Source organism: Mobula birostris, chromosome 6, assembly GCF_030028105.1.
Source record: "Mobula birostris isolate sMobBir1 chromosome 6, sMobBir1.hap1, whole genome shotgun sequence".
NCBI lineage: Eukaryota > Metazoa > Chordata > Chondrichthyes > Myliobatiformes > Myliobatidae > Mobula > Mobula birostris.
In genome coordinates this window covers 165,481,210-165,507,167 of record NC_092375.1, presented here as the reverse complement: position 1 = coordinate 165,507,167, position 25,958 = coordinate 165,481,210, and the positions used below count along the sequence as shown (strand labels likewise).

At 39.5% G+C, this 25,958-nt stretch overlaps 2 protein-coding genes across 2 annotated transcripts in view; one reads left to right on the top strand and one right to left on the bottom strand.

Moving 5' to 3' along the window:
• Positions 1-441: 441 nt before the first annotated feature.
• LOC140198630 (cytochrome c-like) lies at positions 442-841 on the bottom strand. The gene is made up of 2 exons (XM_072259634.1): positions 673-841; positions 442-590 (listed from the first exon to the last, which is right to left on the bottom strand). The coding sequence occupies exons 1-2, from the start codon at positions 839-841 to the stop codon at positions 442-444; spliced, it is 318 nt and encodes a 105-aa protein (XP_072115735.1).
• An 8,453-nt stretch (positions 842-9,294) lies between these two features.
• Positions 9,295-25,958, top strand: part of rbm45 (RNA binding motif protein 45) — a 30,765-nt gene continuing 14,101 nt past the window's right edge. The window contains exons 1-5 of the mRNA XM_072261792.1: positions 9,295-9,642; positions 20,473-20,595; positions 21,169-21,295; positions 23,127-23,264; positions 23,592-23,807. Coding sequence (XP_072117893.1) covers positions 9,367-9,642; positions 20,473-20,595; positions 21,169-21,295; positions 23,127-23,264; positions 23,592-23,807 — 880 coding nt within the window. The 5' untranslated portion in view covers positions 9,295-9,366. The remainder of the gene's footprint in view (positions 9,643-20,472; positions 20,596-21,168; positions 21,296-23,126; positions 23,265-23,591; positions 23,808-25,958) is intronic.

The window sequence follows — 25,958 nt, the reverse complement described above, 5'->3', positions numbered from 1 at the left end:
ACAAATCTGATTCCTCTAGGATTTCCTCTTGTTCTCAGGATGTTAGAAGCACAGGAGTACACTGATGTAATCATACAAGCGGGCCAGATAGTAGACTCTGAAACAGAGGTCCTTAGCCAAAGATGAAGAAATGATTTCTGATTGCACTTAAAGGAAAACACGGCGATTTGTTGAAAATATGGCCTGAAACCCAATGTAGATACGCAAATACAAATTATTTCCATATTAGCACATCTTCAAAGGTTGCCTAACTTTATTTTAGAAATTAAAAGTTCGTTACAGAATCAAATAATTTCCAATACAATAGTTAAAATCAAGTAACAAATTAACATTGAATATGATAAGCAGATAATTTATCAGTTACTAACACCTCACTAAAGTTTCAGATGACTACCAAAATGCATTTTAAAATTAAATCAAGCACTTTATTAAATATTTGATTCATGATGATGATGCTTTCTTTAAATAAGCAATAAGGTCAGCACGTTCACTTTTCTTCTTGATACCGGCGAACAGCATTTTTGTTCCAGGAATGTATTTTTTGGGATTCTCCAAATATTCCATTAGAGTGGACTCCCCCCATATGATCCCTGCATATAAATGGATATTTTAGATTGGGAACAATTAATACTGAAATGCAAGCACCTAAATTGTAGACCAAAATTGCATTACCTTTGTTCTTGTTTGCATCAGTATAGAGAAATCCTTCAGCTGATCCAGTTTTTCGTCCAAAAATACCCCACAGGTTAGGTCCAACCATATGTTTTCCACCTTTTTCAATGGTGTGGCACACAGCACATTTTTGCACAAAGATTTTCTTTCCTTTCTCCGGATCAGCCATTTAGACTCTAATGTGACAAAATGAAAAACATGAGGGATTGCACAAGGATTGCCGAAATTTGCTGTCAAAGTTTAAAATTATTAATTTGGCATGTTTTTCTGTAAATCATGAGTCAGAATGTTTTTCTTATTTACGTGCTTATCAGAAAAATAAGGTTAACCGGACAGATCATAATTTAACTTGGTGAGGCTGATTTTTCTTTGTATTATGTTTTATATATCTTAATGGCAGTCCACCATAGCAACGTATCTAGATAATCAGGAGTTGGATCTGTAAGAGACCACAGACGTGATCCACTGCTTTAATATTCGATCTTTTTGTTACCTCTCTTTATTCAACCAAAGAATAGATACAATAAGGATCCATCCAATATATCACGGAAAACTGAAGCAAGAATATTCCTTGTATCCAGGTCTGGAAATTAGAATATTACCAAGTATTGCCCTACTTTTTTTGATTGGGCAAAAGTCCATGTAATAGAGGCACCAGAAGTAAAAATAAAACCTGACAGATGTTTATTTCACACAATTTCAGATTCACATCACGAACATGTTAACCTACTTCCAGCTCTGGCAGTAATTTAAAATATGGCTGCAGAAACAACTTTTTTTTTTGCTAGAGGAGGTACAGCTTTCACGTAATACAATTAAAAAGGTAACCTATGCCTCCATGCAAAAAGATCCAGAGCATCTTCCAGCATGAGCTAATAAGTGGGAAGTATTTGTAACACCAAGTTATAGTTAACAATCTTCTCCAATAAGAATCCAATCACCTTCTTTTGATGCTCAACAGCACTACCATTGTGAAGTCCAGGTCCAACATCCCAGGGGGCACCACTGACCTGAACAGTAACTGAACCAAAGAAATGTTGAAAAAAAATAACAAACTGGATATCATAAAGCAAATGTTCAACTCATGGTTTTCACCTGAAATACGGCAAAAAATTCTTCACGTCTGGATAAGAGTCACTGTACAATTAAAAGTTCAAGGCTGGCAAGTATAAAAGTCTACTTTAAACCTCATCCAGAAACTTAATCACCATCAATAGAATTTTAACCCAGGATGCCTGGTCCCCTAGGAGGAAAGGAGAAAGGCAATGCAAATTCCTATCTTCAGTCAAACACTATTCTGACGTGGAAATATACTTCATCATCACCAGGTCAAAGAACCTGGAAACCAAACCACCCCCACCACCAAATATCCCAGATCTGAGTGAGCACCATCACTATAAAACCTGAAAAACTACAAAAAATGTGATTTACAACCATTAACTCAAAAGGAGTTAAGGAAGAATATGAAATGATGGCCTTGTCTGTGACACCCACATGCTGCGATCGTATTAATAATTATCCTCAATTTTCCTTCCTTCCATGCACGAATTCCACCCATGCTGGTTTAGAGACCAATCATTGAGGGAACAAGCAAATGAGAGAAAGGCTTGCACATTTGGTATTATTTTAGATTAACGCTGTACTTGTGTGCGCACTATGTTTCAAAAAGTATATATAGATGTTGAATCAAGTAACTGGAATAGAGTAATTCTGTGTTTTGGAAAATTGCTTTATTACTACAGATTGCAGATTTCCTCCAAAAGAATCTGTAAATGAAAGCTTTCAGATTGAAATATGCACATTCAGATTGTTTTACCTTTGTCAGGCTAGTCTGTGTTTACATAAATCCCAAGCTAAGAAAAGCACTGTTCCTTCTATGATAATACCTAATTGGAAAACAAAATTGTTCAATGATTTACAGGTACGATCTTGAAAACTTTGCTGAGGTGAATTGCTGAAAACTCTAAAGTCTATATAAGCATCTGAAACACGACTTCAGCAACTAAAGTGTGCTCCATTATTACTGATAGATGTATGCAACTTTTTGTGTTATATTCAGCTGGAACCGAGATTCTGAGAGCCACCAGAGCAATGGCTTTAATCATCTAGAAGCCAACTTGTCATCTCATTTATTAAATGGAAATAACTGAATATAGATTTAACAGGAATTCTTAAATTACCTGTATCAGCGAGGTAATGACTAATTATGACTGCTCCACTAAACCACTTATTTCTAAGTGACACTTTTCTTTGGGTCTGGCTCTTTGTATTCTATAGGCTTAAGACAACACTTTGATTTGAACCAGCCAAGCTATCAAACTAAAAACAGTCATCTGTTTTATTTCAAAAACAGTCATCAAATGGTTTGTTGATCTTTAATGAAGAGGATGTGAATACAAAGTAGATTTCTAACATCATTTCTACCTTCTACACAGGCAGCCCCTTCTCATTAACTGTGTTTTGTGAGTTTCAGTTGACTGACAGGATGTATGCAAGAACTGTAGAGACTTCCACTATTACATAGTGTCTTAATAAGGCCACCACCTGTATAATTTTACTATACTTTCATGAAGAAGGTATACAATAGAACTCTGATAACCCACTGTTACAAGTAATTCTGTTACAAGTTTTAATGCTCAATAATAATGATAAGTCAGGCAGGGAGAATCTGTATTTACTGACAAATACCTTCATTGTCTCAGCTAACAAGTAGGTGAATTTACCAACTAAATACCTGTGTGCACAGCCATTAGGTTTCCCTGACCCTCCATGAACAGTAAGAACAGAAAATATAATACCCGGGAAAAAGTGTCTATCCTGGCCAGGCGTTCCTTGTGATCACATTGAAACCTCCCCCTGTCCAATATGGGGTCATCCACCTCTGCAATGATTGGTCTCCACAGAGTTCTCGTCAATCTATTATCTTTAAATTTTGTTGGCTCAAGGCCATCTGACTGACCTGTGTTAGTTTCTCATTGGAAGCAGCCCAAGGCTACAAGCAGTATTGATTTATAGCTCTTCCTTCAGCCTTGTGACTTAGGTAATGTCTTTTGTTCAAACCTGTCCAACCAGGTCAGCCAAACACTGCCAAGATGAGCAGATCACAGTCTATTCTTTCTGCAAATCAGCCATTTTACATAATAAACAGATTCTTATCTGAGGATGGTCTCAGATAAGACATCATTACATCATTTCAGAAACTCCTTTTGTCCACATTCAACTGCTCTGATTAAGTTATCTCTGAGAAAGGATCAGTTCACCAAACGGTTCACAAAATGGTGGCTGCAAGGACAGTGTTACAAAATGGCCACCTCCATTCCTGCCACCACATAACAAAAACAAAGACTTTTGTTTTGTCTGTTTCCACTGCCCTTGCCTCATTCCTGTTCACTGATTTGTAGACTGTAGTTCTTTCTGGCCAACACCAACATCCCATTATTAGGAAATGCTGATGAATTGACATTTGACTCAGCACCATCTGACTCTGATTATTATCCTTCCTTTGATAGGCCTGATAGCCCCAAATCCTGTGGTTCCTTTGATCCACTAGGACCCTATTTCCTGCATTCTCTCTAACACAGAGGGATCCCCAGTTCCTATGTTTCCTTGAAACTCACTTGGGCTTGTGTTCACATATTCGCTTTAAAGCCACCAAGTTCTTTTTCATGTGCTCTCTTTAAACTTACTGGATGGACCAAAAAATTACTGCTGTATAACATCTAAAATAAAGTGACTTAGAAGTGCGTTGGAGTAAAAACATGCAGGTAGGGGGTTGCTGTATAACATCAAATAGTCTATAAAATCTACGTCAATCCTTTGGATTGAGACCCTTCATCGAAATTCCATTCACCTCCACAGATGCTGCCTGTCCAACCGAGTTCCTCCAGCTATTTGCTTTTTGCTCCAGATTTCAGCATCTGAAGTCTCTTGTGTTGTCACCAGACTGGTTTCTGGGATGGCAGGTCCATCATATGAGATGAGATTGAATATGCTGGACCTCCATTCTCTGGAGTTTATAGAAAAGTGATGCAAGATTCTCAGAGCACTGGAGAGAGTAAGTGGAGGAAGGATGTTTTACCTGGGTGTGCAATCTAGAACCAGGGATCACAGTCTCTAATTAAGGAAATTACTGCTTGAGATTGCAAAGATAAGAAATTTCTTCAAAGATATATCTTTGGAATTCTCTGCCAATTTTTGGCAGAGCCTCAATTTTTCACTGCATTCAAGACCAAGATTGTTAAATTTCTTAATATTAAAGGAAAATTGTGTAAAGATGATTAGTCACGATCTTGTTGAATTGGAGCAGGCTCAAGGGGACATGGCCAGTTCCAATTCCTTATGTTCTAAATACATATCTAAACAAAGACCACAAAAGATATATTTTTCTGAATTGAATGGCTTGGCAGTTTACTAAAGTGAAAGTCTGTCTAAAGAATAAAACTCTATAATTACAATATAAGCATTATATTCAATAACAACACTGATCTTAAATCCCTCATTATTTTGTTTTAGAAGTAAAGAAGCCAACACCATGGTTTGTCACAATGTCAAGCATTCATCAAATGTCTGTGAGGAAAATGATAAATGTGTACATTTTAGTACTGTTTATGTAATAAAAATAGAATTCCCTTTCATCCATTTATCCAATATAATCTTTCCTTATTCTGCATACTTTTCATTCATCATTACATCATTGCTGGTGTTGACCTATTATGCAGATCCTGCCATTTACCATCTCCTAACCTGAAAATTCCCATGGTCAGCTTTCCTTTTTCAGCCTTATGATTGAGGGCCATGTTTGAGATATACATCACTGTCAAATAAAGCTTGAACACAATTTTGATCATTATTCTGCAACACAAAAAATGGCTCTAGACTTTTCACATTCTTCAGCCTCAGGCTGGACTAAACGGTGAGCTATCAAGAAATTGGGGGTAGAAATTCATCCATAGTTTACTCTTGCCACATGCTCACCTCTACTAATATGAGCCACTGTACCACACAGACCTCCAAAAATAGAAGATGCACAATGACATCCTAATAAATATGGAATATTTTCCTTATTTTGGGTACCAACTCTCAACAGAGGCAGACATCAATTGTAACATTTATTATCACTTTCAGCTATTAGTGTTTGAGGAAATGAGGTTTTTAAAGATCAAGGCATCAAGTTCACCAGTAATCCCTGTAGTCCTATATTATTTGAATAAGGGCAAGCATTTCAAAACAGGAGGAATACCACCAATGCTCCCTCTATATTCAAGATCTTCCAAATATACTGGCAGGATAAATAATTTAATATTGTCCTCTCTCAGGCCAACAGTGAAGCCCTCAATTACACAAAGTCAACTCCTACTGTCAAGTCAACATCATTCACAGGCTTTTGGCATAGAACTACGATTTTGAAAGTTGGACAGAGGATACCCTTCGCGGTTGTTCTCGAAAGCTGCCCGCATGAAGTATAACGTCCTCATGGGAATGCTTGGCCCACAACCTCGGTCGGTGGAGAAAGAACATCGAGGATGGAAACGACAGCCCCGTCTTCATGCATCGGAGGCCGTGTAAGCGCCAAAAGTAAAACACCATTCAACCAGCTCCCACCTCTTTACAGACACTGCAGCTCTCGCACCGGCCTCACGACATGAAAGTGAATGGAAAGAAATTGTCCTGCATCCAGAGAGACCACACGGGGGGGGAGGAAGGTCCTTCTTGAGGGCAGCACCTTTCATTCACGCGCGGCTAGGCGAGAGATCGGCGGGGTTACACGGTGAACACCGAGCGGGACATGTGGGATGTACTCACCGACGGACAACGGTGGGCAGCCGTTAATGCGGCGGAGCCAGAGGTTCGGCTTCGGCCGGCGCAGACACGAGGAACAGCCTGGCAACGGCGGGCGGGAAAGGAGTGACCCCTCCAACGTCACCGTAACTGCGGGGCACCAGTGTCAGTAAACATTACGAATTCTGTGGAGGTACACATACAGTACTGTTCGAAAGTCTTCGGCACCTATATGTAGATAGGGTGTCTAAGAATTTTGCAAAGTATTATAGTAATTTTATATATGGCGCTGCACTGCTGCGGCAAAAAAAAATAATCGTAGCATATGTGAGTGATGCTAAACCTGATTCTGATATAGGTCTCTGTTGTGGACTGAGAGCGAGAAGGGGGCAGGGAAGAGGGGAATCATGGTTGGGAAAGGGGTTAGGGAGAGGGGAGGGAGCAGAAGGACCAGAGAGACATTCTGCAACCAGTTGTTGATCTTGCCTGGTGCCTCAGGGCTAAATCTGTACCGGCACCACCCTCTGCCCCTGGCACTCCTTCTCTGCCACCAGTCCCTTACACCACCCGCTCCATCCCCAACATCCACGACATCCTTTGCTTCTGCCAGGTTTGCAAACTCGCTCTCCGCTCCGCGTCGACAAATTCAGTACTGTGCAAAAGTCTTAGGCGCCCCAGCTATATGTACCTAGACTTTTGCACAGTACCGTGCATAAACTCTGCGCAGGACAAGACTATGAAACTCTTGGAGCCTGTAATGTCATTTAATACTCTATGGCTAATCGTCTCCCTCAAGACCACATTCTCCTCATAACTATCAAAACCTTTTGTGTGCATTAATGTATTAATTTTCATAAATGTGTGCGTTAATGTGTCCTTCACCTCCCTTTCCAATAGTTAAGTTTATTGTTATGTACAAAAGTACATGTATGTACAGGAACAATGAAAAACTTTCTTGCAGCACTTCACAGGACATAGCATCATATAAGCAGCATTCACAAGAAAACCATAAACTGTATCAATGCCAATATAACACTCTAATCTTTTATGGGGAGTTTATCAAAGTCTTTCTGAAAATTGAAGCATACTATATCCACTTTTTTACACCACAATTTTTACAACAAAGGCCAGAATTAGAACTATAAATGGAAGTCCATTTTGTGATATCACTGACATTTTGGAGGGGATCAGGTTGATTGAGAAGAAATCGAAAAGCAGCATTCAGTTGAAAGGAGTGGACCCAAGCTATAACACACAGGAGAATGCGAACAAGCTCATCAACCTGAAGGCAGAGATAGGGGCAGGAGCAGGAGTTGAACCAGCATTGGGTCGGGGTACAGCAGAGCATTCAGAACAGGACAAAAGACATCAAAGACAGCAGGTTAGCATATGTGATTCATGAACATAGTGTATGTGCCGATGTTTCAAAGATGTAGACAGGGTGAAAGGACGTAGTCCTTTTTCCTTGGAGGGAGTGCTAACAACAAGAAAGCATAGGTCTAAGATTGGAGTCAAGGAATTTAAAGGAGACATTAGGGACACCTTCTTCCTACAAAGAGCAGTGAATATTTGGAATGAGTTGCCAGCATTAGCAACATTTAAAAGCAGAACACTGTAGATAAGTACATGGCTAGAAGAAGCTTAGAGACCTTGGTTCAAATTCACAGTGAATGGTGGTGGTGGCTCAAAGGGCCGAATGGCCTACTCCTGCACCTATTGCCTATTGTCTATCGTCTAAATGTGGGCAGGTGGGATCAGTTTGCTGGCAAAGGGTTGGTTTGAATGAGCTGGGCCAAAGGGCCTGTTTCCATGTTGTATGGCTCTATGTTGGTCATACTTTTAATGAATCTCCCCAATCAATCATTTATTTCTGCTTGATTTAGGATCCTAGTTTTAAGTTGAACTACTTCATTTTCCAACTCAATGAAGAATTCTATCATGCATTAGTTACTCTTCCCTAAAGGTTTTCACACCATAAGATTATTAACTAATCTCTTTCTATCCATTTCACAATATCCTTTTTAGTTTAGCCAACTTGTTATTTGGCTGCTCAACATAATGGACAGAAAAGTCATTCAGTATATCAGTTAGCAATTCTTCATTGAATGGGTTATTGATGATTGGGCTCCAACTGATCCATATGTGAATTAAAGTCACTCTTGCTATGCAGGCAAGTTGGAGTGGATCCAAGTCACTACTCAGACAGGAACTGACATGCTTCAACACCAGCCTCTCAGAACACTTCATCACTGTGGATGCAAGTGTCACTGGGTGATAGTCATTAAGGCAGGTTGTCACGGTCCTCTTGGGCACCGGTATAATTGGAGCCCACTTGAAGCAGGTGGGTATCACACACTGCTGTAGCAAGAGCTTGAAGATATCCGTGAACACGTCAGCCAGTTGGTCAGCACAGGCCTTCAGTACTCAGCCACGTACTCCAACCAGACTGGATGCTTTCCTTGGGTTTATTCTCATGAAGGCAACCCACATGTCATCTTAAGCTACTGAGACCAAATGATCATCAGGAGACACTGGGAGTGCACAATGGTTCCTCCCTGACCTGGTGGTCAAAGCGAGCATAGAAGACATTGAGCTTATCTGGAAGTGAAGCAAAATTTAACTTTGCGACTGAGAATGCAACAAGGTACATAGGAAACCAAATAAGAATCAAACTTCGAAAACAATAATGAGTCTCAGCTTTGCCATGTCTTAGATATGAATGGATGAACTGGAGGGTAGCAACAGGTGATGCCACAATGAAATAGATCATTGGATGTGAGCGTCGTGTCTGTGTATGCCGAACTAGGGGGCGCTGCGCAGGGCGAGGAGCTCTGCAGAAGAAGGTGGTTCTGCTTTTGGGTCCGTTCGGAGAGTCGAACGGCTCTGTACAAACCGGCGGTTGCTGCTGTTTGAACGATGGAGGATACTGGTAGTTCCCGTCCGACGGCAAACCTTGATCACCCTCCTAACAGCCGACTTTTCCTGGTGATCAGCAAGTCGACGTCGGAGGAGGTGATCCGGGAGAAGTTTTCTTTGTTCGGAGACATTCAGGACATCTGGGTGGTGCGGGACAAGCAGTCCAAAGACCATAAGGGCATCGCGTATGTGAAATTTAACAAATCGTCGCAGGCCTGCAAAGCCATGGAGGACATGCACGGCAAGGCCCTCACCGAGGACACCAAGCCCATTAAGGTATCGTCTTCCCGAACCTGCTTTTCCGCCCCACACCACGCCATCAGTTTCTCTAAATTAATCTCATAAATTTATTTGGTTCGCCTTTTTTTTTGCTCTGAAGATGAAATGAGAAGGGCTGCCTTTTCATTTGTAATAATAACTCGCCTTTTAAAGACCCTAGTTATCGTAGCAAAATGTTTCAAGGAGTACTTTGAGAGAAAAAGAACGAGTCACATGCGGTGGTACCCGGGACATCCAAAAGGAAAACCAAAAGTAAGAGGTGGCTTTGGTTTATCAAGAAAGTTTTTTTAAATCTAGGAATTAGGAAAATTGGTAAATTTTGTACTTTAGATCAGACAACCGAAGACACAGCGAATAAAGGCGGAGCCGTTGAAATCGAAATGATTAATACGCCTAAATTGTTTAGTTTGCAATTTGAATTGCAGGGAGTGTGGCATAGAAGTTTTATCGCATGGACAAGCTAAATGGAATATAATGTGGGGAAATGTAAAAATTACGATTTTAAGAAATAGTATTTTAAAATGGTGAAATAAGCAACTCGGAATCCCAATAATGCATTTATTCTTTATTGCAAAAGGATTTGCGAAGAAGAACGAAGTTATCTTACATCACGTAGTGAGACAGCATCTGGAACATTTGATACTGATTTGATCTTCCTGCCCATATATAACAGGCTGTAAAGTTTAAGCAGACAGATTTCTCTGAGGAGGTTGTTACTGTTCTGTGAGGAGAGATTAACCTGGACACCTGGTCTCCAAGATATTGCAGAATAAAACGTGCAAAGTACTGTACTGTATTTGACAGGACTTAACAGTGTAGAAGACAGATGATGGTACCCCTAGCCATGGAGTTTGGAACTACAGCAGCCAGGAATGACTGAGATGAGAAAACGTTTTATTTCTTCTTTAAATAGTGAATCTTTGCAATTATCGACCCAAAGGGACGTGGAGGCTCAGTTATTGAGTATAGTCAAGACAGTGATTAATAGACTTTTGTATATTCCAGATATTAAGTATTAGTACAGGAAGATCAGCTAACCTTGGTAGTGTAGGCATAAGCAGCAGAAAAAGTTGCCAGTTTTTTGTGTTATGACCAGGTTTCTTGAGGATTATAGGAGGCAATTCAGAGCTATAGAGGGGCAATACTTTGGAGGAATTTTAAAATGTGAGTGAGAATTCAAACTGATTCCTATTACCAAGAGGCACAGGTTCACTTTCAGACAGCTGTTCAAGGGATGGATGGTCTTTGTCATTATGGACTGGAGTTTTTAATATGGTCAAGATAATGGCTTTGCTCTTCCAATATTCATTGAAAATTTCAACTTATCCCATATATACAGAGAGAACAGTGAGGTAAAGCCTGATGTTAAGTACTTACTTTGGAAAAAATCAGGAACCATGATTCCAAATTTAGGGGATGGGTGAAATAATGACATAGGAATGGTACAAAAAATAGGAATTTATTTTTAAAATGGTTTAAAAGAATGTCCCTTTACAATCTAGCTGACAAAATAGGAGAAAATGTTTATTCAGATAACGAAATGGAGTTATGTGCTAAAAGATGGTTTTAACTAAAATGAGCATAAACCAGATAGTAATCATTGGTTTATTTAAAAAATAGCTTGTGACTTTATGAAAGCAAGTGTGTGAGGAGCTGTGAGGATAAAAGTTACGTGATGTGTATTCTGTGAGAATAGATTTATAAATATTTAGTGTTGGGTATCTTAACAGTCCAGTTTTTGTTCTATTTTGGAGGCTTTCTTTAAAAATGCTTGATAACAATCTTGAATAAAATTTGTATTAGTGCATAATTAAAATTGGAATTTTTAATCAAATGACAGCTGGTGGTGCTACTATTTGCAGACCTATAGTATCTTTGTTATATAAAACTCAGAAAATGCATTGTCTTTCTTTCCATTCTCTTGCAAAAAAAGATGAAGCTAAATAATTAATGAAATTTCTCATAATCTCTTCTGATTATTGTCTGCTACAACTGATGTAAGCATTGTAAATTCAAGTGTTGAACCCAATAACTCGAACAGTGGGTCTGTCCTAAGCTGCATCTTATAAGCACCTGCTTTGTTGTTAGGTTTTAATGGCTCAGTATTTACAAAATTGACACAGTTCCTCTCATTAGTCATTTTATAAAACCAGCAGTGACTTCTGGTAGTGGCACATGGGCAATTTAACATTGTAATCTGCAAATTTGTCTCACCAGGAGAAAGTGATAAACAAGGTAACAACTGGGCTAATGTGGGAATGGTAGATCGTCATCAAAACAAATACTAACATGGCAGTGAATCTCTGAGCTGTTCTTTTGTTTTCACAGATGCAGTGACACAGACCAGTGATTTGTTTTGAACTTCAGCGTTTTGTATATTGTTCTGCTGTAAAAACTCAAATGTTGAGCTTAGCTGCTTGAGTAGCAATTAAACCGTTGATAATGTTCTAAGCTGTAATTAATGTTCTCTGCCTTTTGAAAAAATTAAATGAAAGTTTTGTCAAGGTCTTGTAATTTGTAGCTTTGCTGTAACCCCACAAATATGTTTCAATCTTTATTTCGCTCTTTATTTCAATCTTTATAAAATGATTACAAATTCAATTATATCATCTACTTTTTAATTCCTGGTTTATTAAGTGTTCTATCTGATTGACTATTGAAACTGCTGAATACAATATATTACCTATAAATCTCATAAGATTGAAAGGATCAGCAGAATGGGGAACAATTATACCTCCTATTTTAATGTCATATGCCAATTTACTAATCATACTTTATATATTCTCATCCAAAATTTTGATATAGATGACAAACAACAATGGGTCCAGCACTGACCCCTGTGGCACACCACTAGTGAAAGGTTTCTCGCTTATGAAACAACCTTCCACCATCACTTTGTGCTTCGTACCATTAAGTTAGTTGTGTGTCCAATTAGCCAATTCTCCCTGGATTCCTAACCTTTCAGAGCAGACTACCATGTGGAACCTGAACAAAGGTCTTACTAAAGTCTATTTAGACCACATTACTGCCTTGTCTTTGACCATCTTGGACACTTCATTGAAAAACTCAAATCATTTGTAAAAATATGATCTTCTATGCACAAAGCAGTGCTGACTGCCCGTAATTAAACCGTGTCTTTCCAGGTGGATGTATATCTTACCCCTCAATAAACACTGCAGTAACTTAATCTACAACAGATATTAGGCTTTACTAATCCTGCCTCCAAGTACAACCTCCTCAACATGGGAATCAATTTGGAAAGACTTTTCCTTAAATAGGTGATGAAAATGGTAAGCAGTGCATCAGGTGTGTTCTTGCCAAAGCACAGAAGGGTGGTAGAATGACTTACTATGGTTATACCTATGTGCAACATTTTATTTGCTTCGCTAATTGTAGTTTTATCTGTTTTTTGTACAAGGGCACCCAAATCTTTCTGAACATCAGAATTTATTAATTTTATACCATTGTAAATTTCCACATTTTTATTTGTCCTACTGAGGTGGGTAATCTCATTTTCCTTTACGGTTTGTTCTATTTGACATTTTTATTTGCTTAAGTGACTAAATATGCACTCAGTGGCCACTTTATTAGGTATAGGAGTGCACCTAATAAAGTGGCCACAGGAGTGGAACCTGGTGTGATCTTCTGTTGCTTCAAGGTTTGATGTGTTGTGTATTCAGAGATGTTCCTCTGCATACCACTGTTGAGCCATAAGACATAGGAGCAGAATTAGGCCATTCAGCCCATCAAGTCTGCTCCACCATTCCATCATGGCTGATCCCGGACCTTACTCAACCCCATACACCTGCCATCTCGCCATATCCTTTGCTGCCCTGACCGATCAAGAAACAATCAACTGTTGTAACACTTAGTTGTTTCAGTTACTGGCATCTTCCCATCAGTTTGAATCAGTCTGGCCATTCTCCTCTGACCTGTCTCATTAGCACAGTGTTTTCGCCCACAGAGCTGCTGTTCGCTGGATCTTCTTTGTTTTCACCATTCTGTGTAAATTCTGGAGATTGTTGTGCATGAAAATCCCAGGAGATTAGCAGTTTCTGAGATATTCAAACCATCCCAACTGACACCAGCAATTATTCTACAGCCAAGGTGACTGATCACCTTTCCTCCCCGTTCTGATGTTTAGTCTGATCAACAACAGAACCTCTTGACCATTACTGCATGTGTTTATACGTTGAATTGCTGCCACATGATTGGCTGATTGGATGAGCATTAATGAGGTGTGGCTACGGAGTGTATACTTTTGACTCTGTCCTCACAATATACTGCTTCAGCTATAGTTATGGCTTGGGTAAGCAGAAGCACAGAACATTTGATCAGTGCATTGTCATTAATATCAATTTATATGTTGAGGGTCTCGGTGCTGATATTGAGACATTCTACCAATTACTGCTTGCCCGCCAGATGCTGACTCGTCTATCCCTACTATTTTTTTTGTCAATTAACCAATACTTTTCATATGCTAACTTTTTAACCATCAGTAATGTTCCTTATTATGACACCTTGTCATGATTTCTGGAAATTCTTTTGGTGCCCTATATCTCCTCCTCAAAGAACATGCTTTTTAAAAACTATTTTGGCTTTTATAATACCAAGGTAATTCTGCCTGATTATAATTTTCTAAAGTGCGTGATCACTATTTAATAATTCCAGTATTTCCTGATGACTGATTTTGGGTTAATTGATCTATGGTTCGATGAATTTTGTTGTCCTAAGGATTTGGATGTAAATAATATGGAGAGAATTCTGTACAATGTGTGTTAGTTCCAGGTTCTTGACTTGCTTTGATGCTGGAATTCTCTAAGATACATACGAGTATTTTCTGTCATGACACATGCAGGTCTATAAATGAGCATTACAGTAGGTCCAATGAGCATTACAGTAGGTCTATAAATGTTCCCACGAGGGTACTGTGTACACAATCCATAGAATATTCTGCATCAAACACAGTTATACATTTAATTATTTATGTGCATATCTTGCTTCAGAGATGTCTGAAAAAAAATTTCAACACTCATTGATCTTATGCTCCATTAATAATGACTTTGTTTAAGTCAAACTTCCATGTTGACACATTTGCATGCAGCTCAGTTATAGCCAAAGAAAGAATTCCAGTTTATTAATGTTAAGTACCATTTCTCTCCTCTGAAATCTGGTTTAAGATGGCGCTACCGAAGATGTGCGACAGCTTACTGGTGGTTCGAAAGAAAAGGAATTTGATTAAAAATATTATCAATACAGACATCCCACCCTGCAAAAACTCATTTCAGGGAGGTAGCACCGTGAATTTGCGGGACACTTCCGGGAGAGGTGGGATGTCTGTAATAAAGTAGCTCCTTAGCAGCTGGCCAGCTAGTTTAAATAACGTTAGCTATGCTAATAAGCGAATGACACCTGTTAAACTCACCTCAACATGTCTTTTACAGTCTTAACCCACCATGGGCAATAGAAAAGTCATTGTTGCAAACAGTGCAGCGAGCAACACTGTCATTATTTTGACCCCTATTAGGCAGGGGTACACTTTAGTGTAGTCTGGGGTGATGTACGTGTTTTTTTGGAACACTCTGCAATGGCGCGTGTGCTCGCGCTCGCTCTCTCTCTCTCTCTCTCCCTCCCCCCCCCTCTTGCTTTTGCTCTCTCTCGCTCACGCGCTCTCGCTTGCTCTCTGGCTCGTGCGCCTTCGCTCTTGCTCGCATGCTCTTGCTTGCTTTCTCACGTGCGCGCGCTCTCGTGATGTTCTCTCGCTTGCTCTCAAAAAAATTGACTTCTGTGATATTGTATATAATTTGCGGGCATCAGGGAGCCACTATTAATATGCGGGAGACTCCCGGAAGTTCCGGGAGAGGTAGGATGTCTGTCAATAACACTTTTTTAAAGTAAATTGTGGTAAGCTATTACTGCAGACAGTGAAGAGGCATGTGAGGCCAAAGCAAACCCAAGAGATATGTCCTGCTGTTGCACTGTGAAATTGACGCACTTGCAGTTGGGTGTCATGGGTGGTTGGAGTGAACACTTTAGAGGAGGGAAGATGGGTCAAGGGAGTTCCGATGCCCATCAGCTGACCTGGGAGCGAGGGTGGAATGCTCTTAAGCAATGAGCCGATTTGGATACAGTAAAATCCAGGTCCGAAGCAAATCACTGGGCCCAGAATAATTTGCCATGGTGAGGTCGGGTCCTAATGTGAGGTACAATATGCTGTTTGGACAATCTAAATGCCAGCCCCAGTAGACTGGAAAGACAGGGTGTTGAGAGTTGGGTGAGGATGGATCACTCTAAGCACCGAGCCGATTTGGAGAGGTCGAGAACAGCTTATCCGACAGCAAAATCTAGGCTGGAACGATTCATCGCGGCGGGGCCCAGGTTGTAGTGCAAGGTTCACAGAATTTCAACACTAGCCCGTATAGTCTGGGAGCTCCTCTGCGGTGCTGCGGCTGTGAGACTGCCCCCCCCCCCCCCGCCGGCTGCTGTGCTTTGCACCTGCCAACTTTGCGTTGATTTGCCCTGCTAATACCGAGGCTTTGGGCTTGCTCCGAGCTGCTGCTCTGGGGACTTGGATCTAAGGACTCAATTCGGTTCAGAATGCAGTTCACATATATTTACATGATTTGTTTTGTGTTTTTTTTAACCCTCTTTCTCGGGGAACTGGGAGTGAGGGTTGGTCTTATTTTTTTAAATTGGGTCCTTTCTGGTTCCTTTCTTTATGACTGCCTATTAAGCAAACAAATCTCAAAGTTGTATAACTTATACATTCTTTGAAAATAAATGCACTTTGAATCTTTGAATGAGACACAAACCAAGATGTATAAACCACCAGCCAGCAGACTTGAGAATGAACTCCAAAGTCTCTTTATTTCTTAAGGCAATGAAATACAAAGCAATCGGAGATAATGATAAAATTGCAAAAAGAAAAGGCACCAACGTTCAGACTGGGGAGGGGACAGGAATGGAGGCAGGGAACAATCACATATGAGCAGTTGAGAGGAAATGTCAGTTGTTGGTAATTCTCTGTAGCCTTTCATTGTGTACCTTGTTTGCTGATCAGAAAAGAATGGCATTTATGGTTGGTAAGCATGAATACTTTCCAAATGTGGCTTTATATAGAAGCACACTGGGGATGTAAATAGAGTGGGGCACTGGCATAGATCGTGCTGGCACTGATAATTAAAAGAAGCACTGAATATCTCGTGAGAATTTTGATCAAATTATTTTTTTCCAAGGGGAATCAGAGCTACAAAAATATGGATAGCTTCAAATGAATCTGCATTTGTTAGTTTTCTCAAAGTAATTTGTATTTTGTAAGTTCATGGTAAGGTTCCCCAGGGGTCATTATAATGACCTCTGCTTTTCTTATACAAATATGAGTAGGACTTGGCACATGGGGCATCATCTCTGTAGATGATTTAAAACATGGGGTGGCATGGTAACATAGCGGTCAACACAATCACTTTACAGTGCCAACTCTGAGATCAGAGTTCAGTTCTCACCACTGTCTGTAAGGAGTTTGTATGCACTGTACTCCTCATGACACCATAGGTTTCCTCTGAGTGCTCTGGTTTCCTCCCCAAAGATGTACAGTTAATGTTGGTGAGTTGTGGGTATGCTGTATTGCGCCAAAAGTGCGCAACACTTACAGGCTATCCAACCCAATCCTCGCTAAAATAATCAGAGGAATGAAGAAACACGTCTGCCCATCATTCCTCTCATCTGGTTTTATTTTTTGCTTACCAGGGCTTGCGTTGTCTTTCCCTCTCACCCTTGGCTGTCTCCTCTCTGCATGTTTTCCTAAGCAACTCCTGTAGCTTTCTAAACATTTTGTTTGAAGGGATTTGTCATTGGCAAATTTATGGATGCAATTTGAGCTGTGCCTAGCCACACAGTCATAAGTGTCGAGAGAGAGAATAGAGCAGTGGGCTGTCTACAATTCCTTCAGTTATGCCTATATTCATTGTTAGCAAGAACTGTGGACTCCAGATGTAGAAACTAAGAATCCAGTTGCAGAGGGAGGTACAGAGACCCAGATTTTCAAGCTTCTTGATTATTTCTGAGGGGATGATGGTATTGAACACTGAGTTGTAATCAATAAGGATGCAGCTTAATGTGAAAAAGACTAAGGAGCTGGTGGTAGGCCTGAGGAGAGCTAAGGTACCGGTGACCCCTGCTTCCATCCAGGGGGTCAGTGTGGACGTGGTGGAGGATTACAAATACCTGGGGATACGAATTGACAATAAACTGGACTGGTCAAAGAACACTGAGACCGTCTACAAGAAGGGTCAGAGCCGTCTCTATTTCCTGAGGAGACTGAGGTCCTTTAACATTTGTCAGATGATGCTGAGGATGTTCTACGAGTCTGTGGTGACCAGTGCGATCATGTTTGCTGTTGTGTGCTGGGGCAGCAGGCTGAGGGTAGCAGACACCAACAGAATCAACAAACTCATTCGTAAGGCCAGTGATGTTCTGATGAACTGGACTCTGTGAAGGTGGTGTCTGAAAAGAGGATGCTGTCTAAGTTGCATGCCATCTTGGACAATGTCTCCCATCCACTACATAATGTACTGGTTGGGCACAGGAGTACATTCAGCCAGAGACTCATTCCACCGAGATCCACCGAGATGCAACACAGAGCGTCATAGGAAGTCATTCCTGCCTGTGGCCATCAAACTTTACAACTCCTCCCTTGGAGGGTCAGACACCCTGTGCCAATAGGCTGGTCCTGGACTTATTTCCTGGCATAATTTACATATTACTATTTAATTATTTATGGTTTTATTACTATTTATTTTTGGTGCAACTGTAATGAAAACCAATTTCCCCCGGGATCAATAAAGTATGACTATGACTATAAACAGCAGACTGACATACCCGGTAGGTATTGCATTGTCCAGGGGATCCAAGGCAAGTGGAGAACTGGAGATTGCATCCACTGTAGACCTATTCTGGCTGCAGGACCAGCTCCTTGCTTAGGCAGGAACTTATTCTGAGACCAACCTCGCAAAAGTATCAATGTCAGAAAAGTAGCAGTTTTCTTGGATCTTCAATACATTCAAAGAGTTATGTTAGATTTAATGACCAATATCACCATAGCTGTGAATTTAGGTTCAGTTAATTAATCTGATGAAAAAGTAGTATGAGAAGTGACAAACTAAATTGTAAAAATCCATTTGCTTCTTTCATGTCCCTGAGGCAAGTGTTCATGCCTGCCCTGGCATATATATTACTTCAGGCCCACAGCTGAGTAGCTGATGCTTACCCACTCCATTATCTAAGTTGTTTGTAAATGCAATAATTAGTGAGTATTGAAAGCAAAGCTAGCACCTAGCAGCTGGAGTCAACCAAGTTGATTGAGGATGACAGTAAAAGTGTAGGGAACTTTAAGCTGAGACAGTGGAAGCATCAAATTAGAAAAATATTAATAGATTATTGAGCTTTGCAAAGCTGAGGATTTCATTGTCGATGCATTTTAGCCATCTTTAGACTTCAAAGAAGAGACGTACGTGGATGCACATAGGTAATTAAATTATTGACAGCTATTCAAAATCTTATTGTATTCTTTTTCTTGTGGACCCAGAGTATCAATTATTTTGTTCTCCTTTACACACGTGTACTGGAAATGATGTTAAACAATTTTGAAATGTTAACCTCTAGAGTTTGAGAGTGAACTTGTGTTACGTTCTATGCAGCTTTGATTAGATAACACCTTGAGCACTGTGTCAACACATTTTTGGTAGGACATAGTGGACTTGGAGGAAGTGCAGCTAAGATTTATCAGTAGAATTTCCAGACCATTTGTTAAATTCTGAGGGTTGATTACACACTAGAATTTTTTTTCCAAGAAATTAGATGGTTATAGTTTCATTGTATTGAGGGGTACCAATAAAGTGTTCAGAGAAGTAGAATTTATGACTGGGAGACATAGTCTTTAACAATACACACAATTCCTTTCATATTTACTTACAATGTAGAATGTTTTTCAGTACACCAAATCTCTACTGGCTTTTTCAAAAGAAAAGAAAGTCCTATTTCCCCAACATTTTCCTTCAAATCCATCCAATTCCTAATTGTCCTGTCATTTGCTTACACCATGCGGTACAATGACAAATGAATGTAACAACTTGTAAGGTGGGGGGGGGGAGAACCCATGTAGTCACAGGGAGAAAATGGGAACTTTAAGAGGAGACACCGTTTTATGTAAAATGATTAGAAGGATAGTACAACAGCCTTCTGAAAATGGCCCTGAATGGTGGGTTATTTAATTTTAAATCTTATCTTTTATTGTTTGTTTACTAACTATATAAAACCTTACTGATTAAAGTTGAAAGTGTTGCATCATAGAGTAGCTGTATTTTATGTTGTTAATAAGATGTGATCAGAATTTCATAATGATATTCTTCAGAATTCTACTTTCAAAATATTAATGCCACTCTAGTATCTTTGTGAAGTCAACATTTTAAAATAAGTATATGTAAAATCCAATGCAATCAGCGGCCAATATGAGTTATTTCTATGTTGAGTATAAAACTGCTAAATGAGATTGCAGTCACCTACATAGAAGTAATTTGATTTATAATTTGTGTATTTTTGATGTATAAAAGCCAGAAATTCCTCAAAACTGAACAAAGTAATGTCCATTTATTTAATGAAACATGCAATTTCATGAGTACCCCCTTTCTGACACGCAGAGAGTCGTGCGTGTTCTAAGCTCAATGAAAGCAGGTGCATGGTGGCTATGAGCTGAAATGCTCAGTAATTTCTGGGACACAAGTTTTTTTTAATTGTCTAATTGTTTTCATTATTTAAAAAAAACATTTACAGGTGTTCATTGCACAATCCAGAGGGTCAGGTAGCCATCGTGATGTTGAAGATGAAGAGTTGACTAGGATTTTTGTAATGATTCCAAAATCTTACACGGAAGATGATCTACGGGAAAAATTTAAGGTAAATTATACAGGCCTATTTCGACTTATTCAGTCTAGTTTTTCTGATTCAGAATGTATTTAGTCCTTCCAAGGCAATTTCATGGACCAACATTTTTGTAAAATGTAGGATATTTAAACTTAGTGGTTTGGTCATATTGGATGATAAAGGAGTGGGTTTGAAGGGAAAAGGTAGGGTACGGAAAAAGGAAGCGGGTCCGAGGAGGGGAAGTGGTAGACCAAAAGTGTTGAGGTCAAGTGGATGAAAATAAAGGTTACTAGCATTTGCTAGAGCTGGGAAGGTCCTTTTACTTTAAGTTTGCATTGCTCTTAAAGTTGTGTGTAACCTTAATGTCCACATGTTGGGATTGAACTTGAAAGGAGCAACAGTGCGGACAAGTGAATGTCTCAGTAATTATGTCATATTATATTGTGATGTACGCCATGTACAAGAAAAAATTCAAGTATCATCAACGTTGGAAATTTTCATTTCTGAGGAAAAACATCAAATTAAAGTTTGTTTGAAAGACCATTACTAAAGAGATAAATTGAACAAAATATTATTGAATTTTAACTTACCATTTATATCTATTAGGAGTTTGGAGATATTGAATACTGCAGTGTTATCAAGAACAAGAATACAGGGGAGAACAAAGGATTTGGCTATGTGAGATTTCTGAAACCTTCTCAGGCTGCTCAGGCCATTGAAAACTGCGACCGATGTAAGACTGATTGAAATTAAAGTAAACTTTTGAATAAAGATCCCTTTTACATTTCACAAGACCTAGTGAGAAATAGTAGAGGTGTAAATTAGATTTATATAATCTTAAAAAAATTCAATTTGGTTCAGTTAAAAAAATAAAATGAACAACATATCTTAAGACTTTCTTGAATACTTAGTCTCTATTTTGAAATAACCAAAGACAGAATGGACATTTTTTCTAATAGATTGCTAATAATGACAATTACACATGATTCTTTGGAAGTAATAGATGTGAGCTGCTGGCCACAGCAACTTGCTAATCATTAAGGACTGTCTATCAAGTCTACAATAGCAAAGGTAATTTTGTAGAGAATAGTGACATTTAATACTTTTTCTTAGAAACAATTTAAAGTTGTTTAGTGAAAAGATTGCTAGCATCAGATGCTAGTGGTTTGGTTTTCACCATTAGTCTATTTAGCATTAGATTATTTTGCTTCAGAGTGAGAATGATCATTATAAGAATTATTCTCTTATTGAAATGGAGCCATGTGTTATAGTGGGGCATATTTTGCTGACTTGAGTTGTTGGCCCATCTAATCTGTGTCAACCCTGTCTTTTGCCTACTCCCAACTACTTGCACCCACACCATGTCCCATCAAATCTCTCCTGTCTTGCTTATGTGCAACTGAAAGCAGATCACTTAAACATACTGAATAACAGTTGTGATACATCTTTGATTATGCCATTCAATTTCAGTAGTGGAACCTCATCTTGTTGGCATTTTTCTCCATGTTTGTTCTAATTTGGGGTCCTTCAGTCAAATCTGGCTGAACATCTGATACTCCATTCACTACCATAGGAATTCTCAATCTAGAGATTAGGAAAGAAAAGATAATTGTTTTAAAATCTTACTAAATTAACTTCGTATTTTAAATTATAATCCCAGTTTGGCACCTGGTGAAGCCCAGCATTGAGCTTTGCCTCCTGCCATAGGTTATCAAAATGTTCCAGTTATAGGACCTTGGGGCTATACCCCCTGAGGCTTCATTACATCTTGTAGCCTGACCCCTGGCTGCAGAACGTTCAGCTCCATTTACACTGTGCATCCAGATAAAGTAATGCAAGTAAATAGGAACTGTGGGCATTGACTTTGGAGGGTGAGTTGGCTGGCTGTAGCTAACTTTGGCCCTATTTCTTTTAATGGTTTTGATAGAAATTGCATTCTATGTAATTGAGAAGTTGATGTGAGTATTTTGAGATGAGAGTAAGAATACCTCTTTAGAACAAATGCATCCTCACTAAGTGGAAATTCCTGTCATTATTTTCAAATTTATGATGTCCAAGATGCATGCATAGCTTGCAAATCTCTAAACATCTAAAGTAGTTAATAGTATGACTTATTCATTATTGACTTTGGATGTTTTATTGAACAAAGATGTAACAAATATATGGATTAAATTGTTACATTTCATACAATATATTCCCATTACATGTTGGCAGTTGGGATGTTCCTTCTACTTAATTTGATCAGATCGTTCATATATTCAAACTTTAACAATTTCATAATTGGGGTTAGACCGAAAAAATCTGCTTTTAGGAATGTACTTTATTTGCTATAAAATATGGATGGGAATGATAATTTATTCAATGATTTTGTTACGGTTGGGAGTTTAGTTAACATCCTTCCCATGTTTTGATTGAATTTAATAAAGTACTCTATGTAGCTACAAACAAACATGAAAATAAAATCTTTTGTTGCAAGAAAAGCTTCATTAGAATTATAAAATTTTATTGCTCAAACAGAATTTTAAGTTATAGTGTAATGCCTTTCCGCCTTTTTTCTTGCGTAGCTTTTAAGGCAATACTTGCTGAGCCAAGAAACAAACCAGCATACACTGAAAATGACTATGTTAGTGGGGCAAGACAGGAATCATCAGTGTATGGAGCAGCGTTTGATCCTCAAAGAAGTCAAACTGTGTTTCCTTTTGGTAAGTGTATAAATCAAGAGAAAACGGGGTAAGTAGTAAACAGTGGCTAAAGCCTATGATGTCATATGTACTTATATCAGTGCAATTGTTTTGAAGCTGGTTTAACTGCTAATTAAGGTGTTTCTGTTGACATAGTAATTCCAATCTCCAATAAAATATCGGGAAAATAACTGCTCAATATATTTCAGCACTTCAAGTCACTACTTATTTTTTCATAATTGTAAAATAATGTGCTTACATTTTACCCAAGATGCTATAGAAGAATAGGTAGTTACTATTCAGAAATGTTTATTTTAGACATTTATTTCTGTTCATATGCTGATGCAGGTGAATTTCCCAGCTTTGGAACAAACGAAATGAGAAGTGGTGAATTGAGAACTGAAATAAGAAGTGAAATGAGAGGTGGAGAAAATATCTCCACTTGTCTTTCAGTGTCTACTAGAGGACTGCTTACACATGAACAAGTTTACAGTCTCTTCGATATTATCCCAGGATTGGAATATTGTGAGATTCAGAGAGATCCTTATATGGTTTATGTCAAAGGCAAGTACAATTGAACTTGTACAATATGTAAAGCAAACAATTGCTGAATGTTGATTAATTTGACTTTGGTATTTGCTGTTTTCTGCTTCCTCCATTCTTTCAAATGTGTGAAATTACTTGAACTTATTCTCATCCAATTTTAATTGCTTTAATATCCCACTGTTATATTCATATCTTTTCAGTGGAGAAGTGACCATTTGGTCCATATCCCTTTGATGATTTTGACCAGATCATGAGTTAATTTGGTAGAATCTACATGTTCAGATGCATGAACATATTTAGGATTACAACAGATGACCTTCAATTTTGGTACTTCTGCAAGTGGTTATTATTTTACTCATATCAATGTTGCTATACTAACATTGAATTACAAACGTATATTGACATTAATGCATCCAAGTAAAATCTTGGAAAAAATGTGATGCAACTATGTATTATAAGATATTTCATGTGCAAACAGTTGAAATGGAAGAACAGACATGCTTTTTTTTGGGTCACCTACATCCTGTACACCTATGGAGTTGATAACAAGGACTAGAGAATTTTGGTAGAGGATCTAATTGTGCACAAGTATTCAACATTACTGGGTAATAATGTTCACAGTTGAAAAACTTGCATCCGAGAAATATGTGCTGAGTTAAAATGCAAAACAGGTAATTCTGAATCTGGATAGAATTAATAGTCTAATCACATCATGTTCATCATGCTAGAGATGTCTGTCTACAATTTAATCCGATTTAGGAAGAGATTTGTATGAAATGTCTAGGTCTAATTTTTTAAGTTACCAACCAAGTGGTTGTAAAGTGATGGGGGGGGAGTCAATAATATGTAGTCGCTACTAAAGAAATGGAGGCAGAAAGAGTTGAACTCAGAATGCCTTTATTGATTCAGAATTGTGCGCTTGAATCTCCCATCTCATGGACCCCTGTGACCCATGGGGCGGACGTGACGTCAGACTGTCCCCGGAAGGTCCTCCCCGAGCAGGTAGTTCCAAACGTGCTAGCGCATGTCTGCCTGCAGCTCCTGATGCTGGTTCAAGTCCCGTGTGTGTGGGCCGCCACCCCCCCTCCCCCAAAGAAACATCCATCGGGGGAGTGGAGCCCCCAGTCTGTGTGGCTTGCCTGGGTGGCCGGCCTTGCCAGCACGGTGCATTGGTTGCTCAATGTCCCAGTGCGCTGGTTTGAGGCGGTCCACTGTAAAAGTCTCTTCCCGGCCACCCACCTCCACGACACGCATAGTTCCGTTGTGCCAGATCACCTTGTACGGCCACTGTAGAACTGACCTGTGCATGCCCCTGCGTATAAAAACATACAGTCTCGGAGGTCCTTAGGAGTGAAGGTTGGCGTGGGACCATGCCTGGAGGTTGGGGCCGGTGCCAGGGTCCCTACCTTGTCCCGCAGCCTCATTACCACCGCTGCTGGAGTTTCTTCCGAGCCTCAGGCCTCTGGTACGAACTCCCCTGGGACCGTCAGGGGGGCGCCGTAGACCAATTCAGCCGAGGAGGTGTCCAGGTCCTTGGGAGCTGTGTGAGTTGCTCGAGCTCATGGCTGGTCGCTGAGTTGCCGGCTCCAAATGCCGTCTGGAATGTCGGAGTCACCAATGTAGCCGCATCCAAATGTACTACTAAAGAAGCAAAAGGAGGCAGAGAGAGCTGAACTCAATGCCTTTACTGATTCAAAATCGCGCGCTTAAATCTCCCCTCCCATGGGCCCCTGCGACCCGTGGGGTGAACGTGGTGTCAGACTGTCCCCAGAAGGTCCGCCCCGAGCGGGTTGTTCCAGACACACTACCGCGTGTCTGCCTGCGGCTCCCGTTGGCGGTTTGAGGCCCGCATGTGCTGGCCGCCATAAATGCACTATTCAAATTTGAGTTTATTTTGTATTCTTGAATACACTATAATAGTGCATAACAACTGATGGCTAAAGAAAGAAAGAACACCTGTTATTAAGGTTTTTCAATTCTAGCATTCCTGGCAACGTTCACAGAAATCAGGTGATTTCTAAAGATTGATCTTGACTGGGTTTCTAACATTAATATTACAGAACTTAAACTAACTGATGTATGGTGTAGGAAAAGAGATTTTAAATATTTCATCACTTGGAACAAAATAGAAATTTGCTTTACCTGTCAATAGCATGATGCTACAGTTTT

Excerpts from the sequence above, each read along its gene's own strand:
- LOC140198630 (XM_072259634.1), bottom strand. The coding sequence starts at position 841 with ATGGCTGATCCGGAGAAAGGAAAGAAAATCTTTGTGCAAAAATGTGCT. Across the intron at positions 591-672 it reads TGATGCAAACAAGAACAAAG|GGATCATATGGGGGGAGTCC; the intron begins GTAATGCAATTT and ends ATTTATATGCAG.